This window comes from Halteromyces radiatus, assembly GCF_025201355.1.
Source record: "Halteromyces radiatus strain CBS 162.75 chromosome Unknown BX664scaffold_2, whole genome shotgun sequence".
Classification (NCBI taxonomy): domain Eukaryota; kingdom Fungi; phylum Mucoromycota; class Mucoromycetes; order Mucorales; family Cunninghamellaceae; genus Halteromyces; species Halteromyces radiatus.
This window is the reverse complement of record NW_026251688.1, coordinates 2,290,298-2,307,641: the sequence shown is the minus strand read 5'-3', so window position 1 is coordinate 2,307,641 and position 17,344 is coordinate 2,290,298. Positions and strand designations below refer to the sequence as shown.

At 34.6% G+C, this 17,344-nt stretch overlaps 6 protein-coding genes across 6 annotated transcripts; 5 read left to right on the top strand and 1 right to left on the bottom strand.

The window, feature by feature from the left end:
• Positions 1-6: 6 nt before the first annotated feature.
• On the top strand, positions 7-2,976 carry BX664DRAFT_325392 (uncharacterized protein). Its single transcript, XM_051544015.1, has 10 exons — positions 7-450; positions 543-670; positions 771-867; positions 962-997; positions 1,075-1,488; positions 1,553-1,671; positions 1,731-1,975; positions 2,056-2,179; positions 2,260-2,478; positions 2,550-2,976. Exons 1-10 carry the CDS (start codon positions 150-152, stop codon positions 2,769-2,771), a joined length of 1,905 nt encoding a protein of 634 aa, XP_051403244.1. The 5' UTR covers positions 7-149; the 3' UTR covers positions 2,772-2,976.
• On the top strand, positions 2,931-3,956 carry BX664DRAFT_383364 (uncharacterized protein; the record flags this gene model as incomplete). Its single annotated transcript, XM_051549113.1, has 1 exon — positions 2,931-3,956. One exon carries the CDS (start codon positions 2,931-2,933, stop codon positions 3,954-3,956), a length of 1,026 nt encoding a protein of 341 aa, XP_051403243.1.
• Positions 3,957-4,309: 353 nt separating this feature from the next.
• BX664DRAFT_311896 (uncharacterized protein) lies at positions 4,310-4,627 on the top strand (the record flags this gene model as incomplete). Its single annotated transcript, XM_051542588.1, has 1 exon — positions 4,310-4,627. One exon carries the CDS (start codon positions 4,310-4,312, stop codon positions 4,625-4,627), a length of 318 nt encoding a protein of 105 aa, XP_051403242.1.
• Positions 4,628-4,899: 272 nt separating this feature from the next.
• Positions 4,900-6,945, bottom strand: BX664DRAFT_259229 (uncharacterized protein; the record flags this gene model as incomplete). The annotated part of the gene is made up of 6 exons (XM_051540577.1): positions 4,900-5,151; positions 5,482-5,699; positions 5,844-6,080; positions 6,189-6,551; positions 6,648-6,841; positions 6,917-6,945. 6 exons carry the CDS (start codon positions 6,943-6,945, stop codon positions 4,900-4,902), a joined length of 1,293 nt encoding a protein of 430 aa, XP_051403241.1.
• Positions 6,946-7,742: 797 nt separating this feature from the next.
• On the top strand, positions 7,743-15,900 carry BX664DRAFT_356296 (CCR4-Not complex component, Not1-domain-containing protein). The gene is made up of 16 exons (XM_051547875.1): positions 7,743-7,982; positions 8,250-8,592; positions 8,679-8,919; positions 8,999-9,263; positions 9,341-9,454; positions 9,524-9,862; positions 9,972-10,169; positions 10,245-10,510; positions 10,591-11,785; positions 11,849-12,074; positions 12,164-12,465; positions 12,530-12,760; positions 12,842-14,671; positions 14,748-15,348; positions 15,428-15,716; positions 15,790-15,900. Exons 1-16 carry the CDS (start codon positions 7,839-7,841, stop codon positions 15,806-15,808), a joined length of 6,603 nt encoding a protein of 2,200 aa, XP_051403240.1. The 5' UTR covers positions 7,743-7,838; the 3' UTR covers positions 15,809-15,900.
• A 494-nt stretch (positions 15,901-16,394) lies between these two features.
• Positions 16,395-17,321, top strand: BX664DRAFT_71088 (uncharacterized protein). Its single transcript, XM_051549701.1, has one exon. It carries the CDS (start codon positions 16,455-16,457, stop codon positions 17,256-17,258), a length of 804 nt encoding a protein of 267 aa, XP_051403239.1. The 5' UTR covers positions 16,395-16,454; the 3' UTR covers positions 17,259-17,321.
• Positions 17,322-17,344: the final 23 nt, after the last annotated feature.

Genomic DNA, 17,344 nt, shown 5'->3' with positions numbered 1-17,344 from the left:
CTTCTTTTATTATTATTATTATTATTATTATTATTACTATTATTTCTATCTATCTATTATATTATTATTTTTATTTTTATTATTATTATTATTATTTATATTCTTTTAGTCTTTTTTTTTTTTAAATTACTTTTATATATATTGCTAAAATGCTTCATGAAGAAGACGATCCTTTATCAAGTTCCATCTTCGGTTCCACTCTTCAATCTTCTTTTATGGATGGGAGATCTATGCAAACACCAGTCTTCTCTTCTTCACATTACGATGATGTTAACGATCCTTGGGGAAATACAAGTGCATTTGATTCTAGTCATAATGAAATAGGTCGTTCATTTACTACTCCTAATATTCAAGCTTTATCTTCGACAACGACTGGTGGAAGTCGCACAAACGGTCATATGGAATCTAACTCTTTCAATAATGGTACACCTACAGCAGCAATGGTCTTATGTAAGTATTATCAATATGCATTCCAATCTGTTCTTTTTTTTTTTTTAGAGAAGAATAGAAGACTAATGAACCATTTATATATATATACATAGCTGGTGTTCGTTTGCCCGAGTCCTACAATACTCTATTTGCAGGAACTCAACGATCTGGACGAGTATCTCTTACATCACTTCACAAAATACTAGAAAGAGCTAATCTTTCAGCTAGAGATGTAGAAAAGGCAAGTATCAAACTATTTTTGGGAAATATTTTTCTCTTCTTTTTGCTTAAGGTCCAATCTTTTTTCTTTTTTTTTTTTTTTTTTTTTTTATAATATATAGATTATACAACTTGTTGTACCAAACGGCACCTCTTATGTCACTCGACCAGAATTTACGACAGCCTTGGCATTGATTTACTGTGCACAAAATAATTTTGGTAGGACGACAAAAAAAAAAAAAAAAAAAAAAAACCGGTTTTCCATGCGAATCAAGTGTAACACTAATCATCTCTCTTCTTTCTTTTACTTTAGAACTCTCACTCAATAGTCTATACCAACAACGTCAAGGTACTGAAATAGAGAATAGAACAACTTGAAATTTTTATGATATAAATTACTAATTCTATCTTTTTTGATGTATTTAGCTCTTGGTACTCCAGTACTTACAACTTTTACAAAAGACAAAGTGCCCAATCCACTTAACGGTTCAATAGCAGTCGTACCATCACCACTTACAACAGCTGAAGAATCAATAGGATCAATACCAAAAACAACAAATGGTCTTACAGTATCTCCCACTTCAACTATACAACATGATATCCCTCAGCAAAAACTAAACACCAAAAATTGGTTCAAAAACATTGAAGAAATTAAATTGACAATAGCACCAGAACGAGAAGGATTCATCTTCAAACATGTCAACTATATCGTTACCAGTCAAAAAAGGTCTTCAATTGTATTGCGACGCTTTAGTGATTTTTGGTGGCTCATGGAAATTTTGGCTCGACGTTATCCTTATCGAATGTTACCGAATTTACCTCCCAAAAAGTTAGGTGGCCGTAAGTGAATACTATATAAAAATACTGTATTTGAATTTTTAATGATGTTATGTGTTGAATATAGGTGATGCTGCGTTTTTGGAGAAACGAAGAAAGGGACTTTCAAGATTTATCAATGCTGTAGTACGCCATCCAACATTACGTACTGACTCTGTGGTAACCAAGTTTTTAACTGAACCTTCTGTAAGTTTTAGAAAAAAATAGAAAAGGAAAAGTACTAAGAGTTGATTTTATATGTGTAGGAATTGGCAGCCTGGAGGAAACAATATTCTCCCTCTGTAGATGATGAATACAAACGAAAACAACACGATATTGAAGATATGAAATCAATGATTCCCAACGATCTTGCTGACCGGATCCAGAAGACTCGAACTAGTGTTGGTTCATCTATTGATCATTATGTAAACTTGTGCTTTATTATGGAAAGAACAATTAGACGAATGCATGGTCAGGCTACAGATTATGTTCGGTACAGTATTGCACTCAAGTAAGTCCATTATAAAATCAACTATATATATAGGATTAACTTCATCTAGCAAACTTTTTTTATTATTATTATTTTACTAGTTCCCTTGCTGAATCCGAACTTAGGTATCATGCTTCAGAATGTAGAAGTTGCCGATCAATAGTTCATGGATATGAAAAAGTGGCTAAACATATGCAAAAAGAAAGTAGTATTCTGGATAATCAGGTATAGGAAAAAAGAAAAAGATCGATTGTAGTGGAATATAAGCGCATTTGTATCAATTATGGTTTTTTTTTTCTGTTTAGGTATCCATTTCTGCAGATGGGATATTGGAAAATTTGAAACAGGTCCGGGATCTCTTAGTATCATTCAGGGAATTAGTGGATCGAAAAGAAAAATTGACTGTGGATAATTCGGATATCTTGATGAAACGTATCAATTCCACCAAAGCGAAAATAAATCAAAACAGAGGTGTACCTGGGATGGAGACCGAAGTGGAACGATTGCTGCAGCAACTGCAATCGGTAAGTCAATAATAATAAAAAAAAAGGGAGGGGGAATCATTTTGATTTCTTACATGGATGTTGTTTTATAGGATGAACACGAATTACGGGATCAAAAATGGCGACAAACATTCATTGATTATTGTATATGGTCGGAAATGACTTTTCTTCACAAACAACAAGCATTTGTGTCCACTTTATATCGAAACTATGTCAAGGAAATGGTAGAATTCTCTAGACTACGTGCTGAAAATTGGCAACAGCTTGAAGAACCAGTGTTTGAAATGCCTGTGGATTGGGATCTTTTTACTTGATTAGTTTAGTTTAGATGATATACTCCTTTTATTATCCCCAGATATACTTCAATAAAAAAAAATTCCCGATATTCCCTATACATATATATTTATATATATATATATATTATTTTTACTGATTAACTGGATTCATTTTTATTTTTCAATAAATAGTTTATTATGATAGATCATAGAGATGACGGTTTTCATCATTTGCAAGTGCCAGCACCTGTAGCCATTAACAATACACTTTCGGGATCATCATCATCCATTTTCCATAGCTGTCGTCATGGATCATCATCCACTTCATTAATCAGTCCACTCCCTTTTACACATATCAATGCTGAGGACAAGAAAAAAAATAATACCCATCGACCATTAACGGCATCCCCAGTGTCACCACTGATTGTTCCTCCCCATCTTGAATTCAAAGACACAATCGAACAATATAAACATCAGCTAACTCAATGGCAAGAGATGTACAACGAACAAAAAGAAAAGACAAGACAAGCTGAACAAAAGTATCAAAAACTCGAAATGGAATTAGAAGAGTTGACCACGAGCTTATTTACCGAAGCCAATCAGATGGTGTCAAAGGAAAAACAATTAAGAGTGCATGCTGAACAACGATTGAATCTTTTCCAATCAAACGATAACAAAACGATAGATTCTCCTTTCCTTCTAGAGGAATTTGAATTATTTTGGAAACAATTACAAATCCACCCTTTTGAAAAAATCCATCAATTGCCTTTTATGAAAGCATGTTGGGAATATGATATTAAACCATGCTTACAAATGTCAAAAAATAAAAAAAAAAAGAACGATGATGAATGGGTACAAACGTGGTTGAGTCATATTGTGCATCACCCATGCTATATTGAACGCATTCATGACCAAAAAAGGAAGCGTCGTCGTCGTGGTTTGACTGAAACCTCGTGGTCAAGTCATCGATCGGCGGAGATTTGTATTGGTTGTCAACGTCCCCTGTTGCCTTTTCCGGCCTTCCGTTTCCGTTGGACGATGCAAGAGCCATGGGTAGGCATGGATCATGCTTGTCGAAACCGATGTGTGGCGGTTTGCAACTTTTATCTTTTTCTTCGTCATATTAAACAACATCTAACCACCCATCGTTCTTTGACCAGTCTTTATGAAGAAAGTGTTCAATTACGTTTAGAAATGCATCGTGCTCGTGAAAAATCATCATGATCTTTTTTTTTTTTTTTTTTTTTTTTTTTTTTTTACTTCATTAGTTGTACAATCGGATGATCATATTATCTTTCATTCATCACTCAATCTATAGATCAACCTTTGGAAAAAAAAAAATAAAAATGGACGATTCCTTTATCTTGTTGGGTTTCATTGTATTTTTTTTTTTTTTTTTTTTGGCTACCCATGAACTTTATGCGCGTGAGAGGAGTGACCCCATGGAAAGTGGCAAAAAAAAAAGAGAGAGAGAAACGATGATTGAAAAAGAAAACTATTTTTTTTTTTTGTTTTTGTCATCCTTACCAATACATATATTCTTTTTTTTATTTACCTTTTTTTTTTTTTTTTTTATCATGACCTCAACAATATCCTTCATCTTTTTTATAATGATAATGATGTTTTTATTACGAGTAGAAGGGTATAATGGTGATCCTTATCGTGGGTTGATATTATTAGCTGAAAATAAAGACATTCGATCTGGTGTACTTAGTGCGGATCATCGTTGTCAAGAGTACCCTGACAAGTTCCCAGCGTCTCGTATCACGAATCGTGGCAAAGTACATTGTACATTGTGGACAGAGGATCAGTGTCAAGGTTCTTTATATGTGATTCCTGCTCATTACGAAATGCCAAATCCAGAAGACATCTCTTTCAAGTCTGTGATTTGTTAGCTTTGCATAGAAAAAATCATCTACCTTTTTAAGCGCATGTAATATAATAAAAAGGATAATATTATCCGTAACACATTTTCTTTTTCTTTATTTATTTGTTGAGATTAATTCAGAAAGAGAAGATACAAAAATCACACTAAAAAAAAAAAAAGGATTACATATGATATTGTCCAACATTAATAATCATAATAATAACAATAATAATAGTAATAATAGAAACATAATGATCTTTATTCCAAAAAAAAAAAAAACTAACTAACTAATAAAACTAGTTAAACCCTTTGTAATTTCATCCGCTTTCCTAAAGATGCCATCCGTTTCACAAAGTTTGCTTCCGTAGTGTTGGTTTCTTCTATCGTGGAATAAGAGGATGTGCTGTTTTTCCTTGATGATGCTTTTTTTTGTCCTTTGCCCAGTCCGGTACTTAATTTCATAAAGGCGGATTTCGATCGTTTGGGTGTGACGGTTGAGAGATATGTTGATGATGATGAAGGATCGTCATGAGTCATACATGTTAAGAGTTGCTCATTGAGAGATGCTGAGGAAGCGATATCAGTTGGGATAATGGATGATGATGATGATCCTATTGGTGAAGATAGTAAACAAGAAGGTGCTGGATCTATAAGTTGTTGCTGGATGGAACGAGGTTGGTTGTTAGTACTGTCTAATAATAATAATGATGACGATGATGATGATGATGATGATGCTAATGCTGAAGGTGATGATGACATGGCTATTGATGAAGTGTTGTTGACATTTGCATTTCTTCGTTTACTACTGGATGTCATTTTCAATGATTTTCTCTTCTTTTTCGGTCGATATCCCATTGATCTTGATCGTCGTAAATCTGATACTTCAACGACAACAGGTCGGGCCATGGTGTAACTTGTTCTACGTTTGGTAATATTTTCTTCGTTGATAATAGGTGGAGTTTCTGGTAGCGGTTTGTGTTGTTGAAATAAAGGCGTTTTGGTGGCAATCATCGTAACAGAATTGGTAGATGATAAAGTTGAAGTCGAAGCAATAGAAAGACGAGATGTATTTCCAGCAACAGAGAGATGACTATTGTTTTCTAGTTGGAAAGATTTGGATGTAGGTGATAATGAAGAATGGTATATAGTAGAAGAGGATCGATTCAAAGAATTTCTTGTTGTAGGTGATGTTGTTGCGGCTGTAGAAGGAGAGCGACGGAGTGCGTCTTGACATGATGTATTACTGCTATTGTTTGTGTTACCGGTCACCAAAGCCGCCAATCGTCGGATAGATTTTTTTTTGGATAGTGCCTTTTCACCTTTGACACCACTAAGAGCACTGACGAGACCATTCAAAATATCTGTACTCTTGTTCTTTGCTGATGGTGATGAATCTTGAGATTTAAATTGAGACTTGCATTTGAGAGAAGAAGATCGGATTGGTCCAGGTTTTGATTGTTGTTGTAATGTATCAATGGGAACTGGTTGACTAGCTGATCGTCGTCTTGAAGTTGTTATATCAGTGGGAGGACTTGAAATTGGAGGCGGAGGGAATGTGATGTTGCGAGCCCGATTACCTATACTGGAACGTTGTCGGTCAAGTTCTTCCAAATTAAATGTTTCAAAAGCCGGTATTAGGTTCATAAAAGAGTCTGTCGAATAGCGTTGAGATTTTCGTGATCGGCGTTTGTGTTGATTATGTCGTGAACTAAAAGGTAGCTCCGGTAATTTTGGTGCAGTACTAAGAGTAAGACTGGTATCAACTTGGAATTCCATATTGAACATTGTCATCAATTCATTTGCCCACGTTTGAGCAACAGCACTGTTTGCAGAGAGTCCAGTATCACTTGTCCAGCTGAGACGATTTCGCATATTGGCTAATGATTTGCGTCTTTGATTATTTTCTGTAGAGGAAGATGAAGTTGAGGAGTTTTTCGTCGTTGTAGGTCTTTCTGGTAAAGGTTTAAATTCCTTGCTATATAATAAGTCAACAGATAGTGATGCACCAGATTGTGAATAAAGAGGAGTATCCATAATGACAGGTACACTGGTACTAGTAGATGATAAAGACATATCGGTCAATTCAAGTTGATTATCACTAGGTGTCAAAACTTCTTCATCAGCCCATAATTCATCATCATCGTCATCATCATCCAAGTTAATAGGTCGAAAAGCTTCCATAGTTTGAATGTATTGACCAAAGATTTGTTCAAGTCCATCTTGAGTCATATCATTGAGAGATCTATCAAAAGAAAAAAAAAAAGTTAACTCCATATTCAAAAAAAAAGAAACCGCCACCTCCTGATATATATTTTACTCTGGTGTAAAGAATTGCCAACGTCGCATCTGATCAAGCCATTCAGGAGGGGTATCGCAGTAAATAACATCAGTCATATTCTTGATAAGAGCAGTTTTTCGCATAGAGTGTAAGTCAGGAGGAGAGAAAGTGAGTTGAGCTAATTTGTAATTGGAAATAGCTGCCAATTGTATTGGGTTATCTTTAGAGAGTGAAGGTTGATCCATAACAGAAGATAAATGACTAGATGATTTTGGTGGAGGACAGTTGTGTAGTTCAATGGAATCAATCATGTCGACCTGCGACATTTTATATGGAATATAGTTTTTCTGTATATAGATGAGTGTATATATGTTGTATATCTATATCTATATATCTATATCTATATTATATATATATATATGAGTAAATGAGTGTGTGTATGTGTATACTTTGAGAGAAAAAAAAAAAAAAAAAAGAAGGTGGAATATAAGGAAAAGAAAGAGTGAAAAAGAAGAAGAAGGATATTAATATAAAAAAAAAATCTCGTGGTTGCACAAATTTGGACTTCCAATTGACATCTCCGCACATGAAAGTCCTGTAAAAACCTTCAGAGTCTCATCAATAGGATTAAAAAATTCATATGTAAAATATCTTTGATTATGAAAAAGCTCATCAATTGATTCATATCACTTTCTATTCATTCCATTCAATATATTTGAACCAAAGTCTTCATGATAACTTAACACTTTTCTCTAAGCATTTCAAACCCCGTTTTCTCTGGTTTTTTTTCTTTTTTTTTTATCTTTTGTTCTTAATTGTTCCCTTTCTTTTTTCTTTTCTTTCTTTCTTTCTTTTTTTTTTTTTTTTTTTTTTGAATCCAAGTACAAAACTTTCTTATCCTTTTTATATATATATTTTATTATTTTATTTTTATTTTCAATATGCTCTTTGTATCTCAATAATGAGTAGTGTTCCCATTATTTCCAACTCCACTCTACCACAACAAACGTCATCCACTCTAAAACGTATTGTCAAGGCTCAACTTGGTTTACTACTTTCCAACAATAAAGATAATTATAACAACATCTCAACTGAACTCAATAATGTAAGTTTATATATATATTTAAAAAAGGAAACTTGGGTTAAGGAGAATATAGTTGAAGTTCTTTTTTTGGGGAGAGTGAGAGAGAGAGAGGGGGGAGTGAAGGGAATTTTTTTTTTTTTTTTTTTTTTTTTTTTTTTTTTGGCTGAGGGAAACACGTTGATCGTGACTTTTTACGTGGGCAAAAAAATTCAAAACATACTAATTTTTTCTTTCCTTTTCTTTTCTCACTTTTCTTTTACATTTTTGTTTTTACTTTTCGATAAATAGATAGTTGGAACTCACGACAACGTTATTCCGGAACTCTTATTACAACATCTTTTATCGGAACGTTACAAACAACAAACTATTTTGGACGACAAAAGCTTGAAATTGATCAATTGTCTTTTGAAAGATACCATCAAAGTTACGCAACATAACACGAAGCTCTCTTCACTTATTAGCTTTGGTGAAGCTTTACATCAATATATCTGTCAATCCGATACTACTTCAAATTCCAATCTTTTTGACTTGTCTGATTTATTAGAACAACTTGAATTCGATCATTTTGACAAACTTGTTATATCATCTCATATCACTACTACTTGTTTAAAACAACATATTGTTCTTCAAGGTAAAATAATAATAATAATAATAATCAAAAAAAAAGAGTTATGGAAACGATAACAAATATATTCACTTCCTTATTTTATTTTATAGCAAAAGAAATCGCAACTGAAAACTTCAAATCTGGTGTACATATTCTCTCTGATTTACAATCCGTACCACAAACTGCTCTCTTGTGGATTTTTGATTTGATTAAATATACTATCAACAACAAAGATTTTACTATTCTATCCTCTACTGAAGATATCCAAATTTATTCTACTGCTCTCTCACGACATCTATCTGACAAGTCCATTTGTAAAGAAATCAATCATTATTTATACAACATGTCTGAGTAAGTTTATTATGAAAAAAGAGGTTGGAAGAGGGGAATATTTAGTTTAATCTTATTTATATATTTGTGAATATACTAGAAACAACAATAATAACAACAATGTCGACGCTGGTGAAGGATTACTTAGCAAAATTATACTTGAAGCTGGTTACGAATGCTGCGCGTCTACTCAATCAGTCGAAGAAATACTTGGAAAAGTCAACAAAAAATTCACTGAAAAAGATATAGCTGAATGTCTAGGATGTATGGCACGCACTTATACAAATATGACTGGAGTCGGTGGTGGTTCTCCAAATGGCTCAAACTGGGGTGTCGAAAACTTTGTATCAGTTGTGAAGGAAACGGTAATATCATAAAGATCATCATCAATGAATAGAAAATCTAATGATTACTATTATTATCTCTTTTTTTTATTACGTAGGCCCCTGATCTCGATTGGTACAAAGTAGTTGAAAATTTTGATTACGAACACTTTTTTGTTTACGATGCCAAAGGTCTCGATATTCTTGTTCGTGCCTGGAAGAAATATTCAGAGGTAAATATATTATCAAGTCATATTAATCAGTATTAACCCCATGTTACTTTTTTTTTTTTGTTACTTTAGAAGGAAACTTTCCCTGCAAACAAATTTTTCGGTCAATGGAAGAATTTAAAAGGTCAACTCAGTGCTTTATACCAAATGGCGAACGTATCCACTGACGTTCTTAGTCTAGTTGATTGCTCAAGACGTAAAGTGATTGATTTGGATGATTTCAAGGCTTCAAATCAGAACATTCGTACTATGGCTGCTCAACTGGCAAATACTCAACTCAACTCATTGGATCTCATTGAATGTGTTATCAATTTGGCTGATACTGCTGTTGCTGATGATGTTTCGGTATTCCTTGAAATGATGACTCACAAATCCCCTGAATTGGTATTCGTTGGTCTTATTCAGATACAGGTAAAGTGTTGATAGTGGAACATGACAACAATAACAAAAGAAAGATAGTTTGTTTACTCATTCCTTTCTATATTCTTACCTTTTTTTTTTTTTTGTATTGTAATAATAGCCCATCAAATCTGCTTTACACAAAGATTTACTTCGGCGACTATTGTTAATGTATCTAAATGGAAATCCTGGTAGTGGTTTTGTACTTACACGACTTTGGCAAATCAATCCTGATTTTCTGGCGAAAAGTTTATTGGAACTCTATAGCAAAGATGCTACAACATTGACTCGTATTTTGGATGTGACGCATGAACTCAAGGTAAATAACGTAAATCTGATATATTTTAAATTTGTATAAAAAAATTCATCTCACTTTCTCAAAAATTCGTATTAGATTCTTCCTCAAATGTTGGATACACAACCTAGTATCTTTGCAATCGATTTGGCAGCATTAGCTTCACGAAGGGAATATCTTAATTTGGAAAAATGGTTGCAAGATAAAATCGTTGAGTTCAAGGACAGCTTCATTCGATCATGTTTGGAATTCTTGGCTCAAAAAATATCATCAGAAATGTCACGTCAAGAAACCAATGCGCCACCAACAACTATACCATTATCATTGGAAAGCATGGCAACGTTTTTGAAGGTTTTATCAGAAAGGTAAATTTCAAATGGAAAGAAAGAAAAATACTTTCAGTTCTTGACATTCAATTTTTTTTTTTTAAAAAAAAATAATATAGTCCCATGACTCAAGAAAATGCGGAAATGCTCAAGGAAGTTCAAAGTGTTTGCTTACAGACTTATCCCAAGCTCATGAATATTCGAACTCAAGCCGAACCTGGATCAACTGGTAGCGAAGTCTCATTCAAACCAGATGTAGAAGATGAAGCCAATTCTTATTACGAACGGATTTATAATGGTGAAATGACTATTGATGAAATGATTGAACGACTCAAAACTTTTAGCAAATCAAAGAACCCCAACGAACAAGATATATTTGCCTGTATGATTCACAATCTATTCGATGAATATCATTTCTTCCCCAAATATCCAGACAAGGAATTGGCAATTACAAGTATTTTATTTGGTTCTTTAATTCAGCATCAATTGGTTTCTTACGTACCTTTGGGTATTGCTCTTCGATGTGTCCTGGATTCTTTACGAAATCCTCCTGGTAGCAAGATGTATAATTTTGGTACTCAAGCTTTGGCTCAATTCCAACAACGTCTTTCTGAATGGCCTCAATATTGTGCTCATTTATTACAAATCCCTCATTTACAACATTCAAATCCTGATTTGATCCGATTGGTCAATGCCTCCCTCCAAAAGAGTACTGTGAACACTACTGGATCTCAACAAGATGATGGAACTATGCTACCCAACGCTGCTGCTATCGCTCCAACGCCCACTGAAACGGCTCGTGAACAACAACAACCTCCTCAACAACATGCTGTCGCTTTTACCTCGTTACATGTTCCTGCTCTTCCTGTTTTGCGTGAATCTAGTGATGAAGGAAATGGTGATGTAATTACAAATATACAATACGAAACTCCACCCGAAGCTGTTCAAGACAAGATTTTATTTATCATCAACAACGTAGCGAGGAACAATCTGGATAGTAAACTGACGGAACTGCAAGAACATTTGGAAAAATCAAGTTATCAATGGTTTAGTAACTATTTGGTGGTCAAACGTGCTAGTATAGAACCCAATTACCATGATCTATATCTTTTACTACTGGACGCCATCAATAGTCGATTACTACGTGAACATGTTTTACGTGAAACTTATGCCAATATTCAAATTTTATTGAACTCTGAAAAAACGGTATCCTCTTCTTCTGAACGGAGCTTGCTCAAGAATTTAGGCTCGTGGCTTGGTGGTATGACTTTAGCTAGAAACAAACCCATTAGACACAAGAACATGGCATTCAAGGTAAATAATAAATATAAACTCTCCATAGATGATGGTTAACTCTTTTTATTTATTACATAATAGGAATTACTGTTGGAAGGTTATGATAGTAACCGATTGATTGTTGTGATTCCATTTGTGTGCAAAGTTTTAGAACAATGTAGCAACAGTAAAGTATTCAAACCTCCAAATCCTTGGGTGATGGCCATTTTGAAATTATTAGTAGAGCTATATCAATTTGCCGATCTAAAATTGAATCTCAAATTTGAAATTGAAGTATTATGCAAGAGTTTATCTTTGGAATTGAAAGGTAAAAAAAAAAAAAAAAGAAATTGGTCCTTCTCTCTTTCAAAAAAAAAGAAAGATGCTAATAATTTATATATATGTTTGTCATTATAGACATCGAAGCAACATCTGTTTTAAAGGATCGACGTCCTCGTGATAGTACTGCACAGAGAAACACCATTGTAGATTCTTTGGCAAAAGGAGACGCATCACTGATGATGGCAAATGCTGGAAGATCCGTAATGAACAATCAACTCGCACAAAGCGTTGGACTCGATGGTGATATGGACGAAGGTCAAATTGTATTACCCAACCTAGCACCATATATCAACTTTAATCCTCAAGTGATCCTTTATTCAACACAACCTGCTGCCAAACGACTGGTATTACAAGCTATCAATCGATCTATTCGTGAGGTAAAGTGTTTACGATAAAAAAAAAAAAAAGGAACTTGGTTGACTGACTTACAATTTCGAATAGATCATTGAACCTGTGGTGGACAGATCTGTAGCTATTGCAGCTGTTTCTACTCGTGAACTTGTGGCCAAAGATTTTGCGATGGAATCTGATGAAAACAAGATGCGAAAGGCTGCTCATTTGATGGCTCAAAATCTTGCTGGAAGCTTGGCAATGGTGACATGCAAAGAACCCTTACGATTGACCTTGGTGACTAATCTACGAAATATCTTTTTGGCTAATGGTTTGGCAGAGGTATGTGGAAAATCACTTTATTATATATATATATCTTACTCATCTGACACTTCCAAAACTTTTATATATATATATACATAGAATTTGGTGGAACAAGCAGTACATCTTACAGTATCTGACAATCTCGACTTGGTATGTGCAGTGATTGAAAAGGCGGCCATGGAAAAAGCAACAATTGAAGTAGATGAACATCTGATGACAGCATTCGCCAATCGCAAGAAACATCGTGATCAACGTACGGGACAACCTTATTATGATGTGGATATATTTTCAGCTTCAAGATATCCAGCTACACTTCCTGAACCTCTACGGGCTAAGCCAGATGGATTACAAGCTAATCAATTACGGATTTATGAAGATTTTGCAAGAGTGTCACGAGCGGCGCCTCCTCTTGCTCCTCCTCAGATGAACCCTGGATTTGATATGAATCGAAGTGGCCGTGGGGTTAACAACATGGATTCAACAATTGGATACGGGTATAACGGCAATATGGGATCTGTACCACATGTCAATGATGGTGGCAACGTTGGATTCGATGGTGGTGTACCGGTTGTGAATCAAGTTAGTGCACATCAAATATTGGAAAGATTCGCTCAATATATCACTGAATTGGAAAAGTTGGTTTCATCTCCTCAAGCAGCTCAATTTGCAAACTTTCAATCCTTACCTCCTATGCATGATATCCGTGTGATTATTCGACAAGTACCTCTTCTTGCGTTATCTAGTTTTGATAAGGTAGAAGCTGCCCGCACATTTGCTCAAAAGGTAGTCCAACTGTTATACAAGAGTGAAACCCAATTGGCGCGTGAAATGTATGTGGTACTGTTGGAACAATTATGTGAAGTATCTCCCAGTGTAGGCTCTCTAGTGACTCAATGGTTAACTCATGCTGATGATGAACGCAAGTACAATGTTCCCGTTACGGTGGCACTGATCAAGGCTGGCCTTATTAATCTACTGGAACAAGATCAAGAATTAGCAATCCTCATTGACAGCGGGCGTACCAGTGCCATTGATTTTACAGCAAGATTGATTCGTGCATGTCTCTTTACGGATGATGCTATTCCTTTGGCTTCTCGACAAGATTTTGCTTCTTCTTTGGATGCTTTCAGTCGGTTACGAAGCAATGTACCTGACAGTGTGATTGTGCTCTTGGAAGAAATGCGTCGACATGCGGTGACCCAACAAGAAGTGATGAATGGTGTTGGCAGTATGAACAAGGATGGTCAAAGTAGTGATGATGTCAATCTTCGTGAACAACTTCAATTCTTATTTGCGGAATGGGTCCATTTAGTTCAACATCCCAATACAACTGAAAAAGTACAACAAAACTTCATTACTCAGCTATCACAACAAAACATATTTGCAGTGGATGAAATGTCATCCTTGTTCTACCGAGTATGTGTGGAAGCGTCAATTCAGCATGCGATCAAATACAAGCAAATGCCAACGGGTGGAAATCCTCCTTCAGCAGCGGCAGCAGCGGCAGCAACAATAGCTTATCAACCTATAGATGCTTTTTCAAAACTTGTTGTAGGATTGATTCAGCAACAACAGCAACAACAATCTCCCTCTGATACAACAAGAAATGGTGCATCATCACCATCGGCCAAATTATCCCAATTCAGCAAGGTTCTATCTGTGATTGTTCTTATATTGGCACAACATCATGAACAACGTCATCAACAGTTTGACCAGCGACCATTTTTACGATTATTCACAAGTTTATTGTCTGATCTCCATGCAGAAGAACAACAACTCCAAGGAGTATACACTCCAATTTTGATCACTTTGGGCAACACTTTACATACTTTACAACCTACATATTTCCCTGGATTCACTTTTGCTTGGTTACAATTGGTATCTCATCGTCTGTTTATGCCCAAGTTATTGTTAGCCGAAAATCAAAAGGTAATAGAAGAAGGATAGAATTTTTTTTTTTTTTTGATACAAATTTGACACTTGTTTTTATTTATATGATATACAGGGATGGCCTACTTTTGAACGATTATTGATTGGATTGATTCAATTCTTGGTACCATTTTTACGCAATGTGGAATTGAAAGATACAACACGTATGCTCTACCGTGGTACTTTGCGAGTATTACTTGTACTTCTTCATGACTTCCCTGAATTCTTGTGTGATTACCATTACAGTTTTTGTGATGTAGTACCATCTTCCTGCATCCAACTTCGCAATCTCATACTTAGTGCATTCCCGCGAAATATGCGACTCCCTGATCCATTCACACCGAATTTGAAAGTGGATCTTCTACCAGAAATCAAACAATCTCCCCGTATTCTATCTGATTATGAAGCACCTTTGGAACAACATCATTTCAAAAAGGAAATTCGTCGGTATCTTTTGGAAAATCAAGACAAGGCCTTCTTATCGACTTTGGTGGACAAGTTGAAGAAGAATAATAGCAAAGATGATCGTAATAGTGGTGAAGGCAAATACAACGTATCACTGATCAATTCTTTGGTATTTTATGTTGGCGTGACAAGTATTACTCAAAACATTCCAGGCAATCAAGGTGCTGCTATTGAAATTTTCCAACATTTATTAGTTGAATTGGATTCTGAAGGTAAAAAAAAAAAAAAAAAAAAAAAAGAACAACGTTATTATGGATGACTAAACTATATATATATATATATATTCCATAGGTCGATATCTCTTCCTTAGTGCTATTGCCAACCAATTACGATATCCCAATAGCCATACCCACTACTTTAGCTGTGTATTGTTATATTTATTTGCGGAAAGCAACAAGGAAATCATCAAGGAACAAATTACTAGGGTACTATTGGAACGTTTGATTGTGAATCGACCTCATCCTTGGGGACTACTGATCACTTTTATTGAACTCATCAAGAATCCAGGGTACAATTTCTGGCATCATTCCTTCACTCGATGTGCTACTGATATTGAACGACTTTTTGAAAGTGTATCAAGGTAAAAAAAAAAAAAAAAGGTGATTTGGTTGGAGAAGATAGATTGCTTATTCCCTTCTTCTTTTTTTTGATAGATCCATCAATCAAATATGATGAACGTTATTTTTTTTCTTTTTAACTTTATCTAGTTCTCATTTTTTATATTTTTAGTTGATTATTTTGTCCCCCCTTTTTTTTTTTTTTCTTATCTTCGTTTTATTTTATTTTATTTTATTTTATTTTATTTTATTTTATTTTATTTTTTGTATTATAGTGAATAAACCTCAATTTGTTGTTTTTTATATATATCTACTTATTCTATTTGGGTATTTCTCAGTGATGGTAGTAGAAAGTAATATATGACGCCAACATACATGAAAGAACAAACCAACATGATATCTCGTGGTCTCAACATGGGACATAAGTCGGTGCGATCTTTCCATGCAGCTTGACAGAACAATCATAGAAAAGGAGGGTTTCTTTTTTGTCAATGGATGATTAGTATTGAGCCGAACAAGAGTACGACGCATGATTTCCTTATGGAAACTTTTTCTTTTTTTCTCCCTGGTTCTTGCTCTATATTAGATTACAAGCCGAACTAACTTCCAGAATAGAAATCCTTCAGAGTGAAAAAGAAAAAAAAAACATGAAAGGAACTTGGATTAATCATTATTACCCTGTATTGCATTTCATTCTTTTTTTTTTTTTTTCTTTTTCTACTGCCTTGCATGAATCGGATGTGATAAATATTCATAAAAGGATGGTTTTATTGAATATAACAGATACACTAGAAGAAAGAGTGAATTATATTCAACAATTACCAAGTTATCGACATTATGTCCCGATCATCTCATCTAGTATAATTGGGTTCTATCTTATCGTTTATTGTGTCCGGTATTTTTATTGGCGACAAAGACAAAAGAAAAGAAAAATAAGGCTGTTGGAATATGAAAAACTTCGATGGACATGGTATCAAAAACAACATGAATTCTACTTGGACGATATGGCCAATAAGAAAAAAAAGAAAAAGGGATTAAAAAGGAAGGAGGATGATATGAATGAAAAAAATACTTCATTGAATGATGATGATGATGATGATCAGAATACTATCAGTCAAGTCCATCCTTCCTCTACCTATCATCATCATCATCATCAAGATACTTTTATTCCTATGCTTCCCTCTTGTCATGTTAAGAATGGTTCATCCTTTTATTCTTCATCACCTTCAACCACTACCACTTTGGCATGTTCCAAACAAGATCATGACTCACTACCACCATTAACTCTTCCTTCTCCCATCATGAAAAGTACAACAAGACATCATCATCATCATCATCATCATCAGCATCAGATGATAAATCATTCTATGGATAATACAATGGTAGGTACGAAAATGATTTTAACACCATCAGCAACCATACCTTCTCCAAGTACTACTAACAGATCACTATCCTTATTCTCATCATCATCATCCGTGCCATCATCATCGTCATCCTTACCATCTTCACCATCATCATACTCGTTTGGAAAAAAACCATCGTCCGTTCTTGAGACTGATCACTGAATCCAATCGATTTTCTATTCCATCATCCTCATCGTTATGGTCCTTTTATGAAACCGAAGAAAGACAAACAAATATGATTTGGAAAT

What these genes read in the sequence shown, in the direction of transcription:
- BX664DRAFT_71088 (XM_051549701.1), top strand. Translation starts at nt 16,455, where the DNA reads ATGGTTTTATTGAATATAACAGATACACTAGAAGAAAGAGTGAATTAT.
- BX664DRAFT_325392 (XM_051544015.1), top strand. Translation starts at nt 150, where the DNA reads ATGCTTCATGAAGAAGACGATCCTTTATCAAGTTCCATCTTCGGTTCC. An exon ending in CTGTGCACAAAATAATTTTG is followed by an intron (nt 868 to 961) that starts GTAGGACGACAA and finishes CTTTTACTTTAG; the next exon opens with AACTCTCACTCAATAGTCTA. An exon ending in CGGTACAGTATTGCACTCAA is followed by an intron (nt 1,976 to 2,055) that starts GTAAGTCCATTA and finishes TTATTTTACTAG; the next exon opens with TTCCCTTGCTGAATCCGAAC.
- BX664DRAFT_356296 (XM_051547875.1), top strand. Translation starts at nt 7,839, where the DNA reads ATGAGTAGTGTTCCCATTATTTCCAACTCCACTCTACCACAACAAACG. An exon ending in TTGGTCTTATTCAGATACAG is followed by an intron (nt 9,863 to 9,971) that starts GTAAAGTGTTGA and finishes TTGTAATAATAG; the next exon opens with CCCATCAAATCTGCTTTACA. An exon ending in TGTTAGCCGAAAATCAAAAG is followed by an intron (nt 14,672 to 14,747) that starts GTAATAGAAGAA and finishes TATGATATACAG; the next exon opens with GGATGGCCTACTTTTGAACG.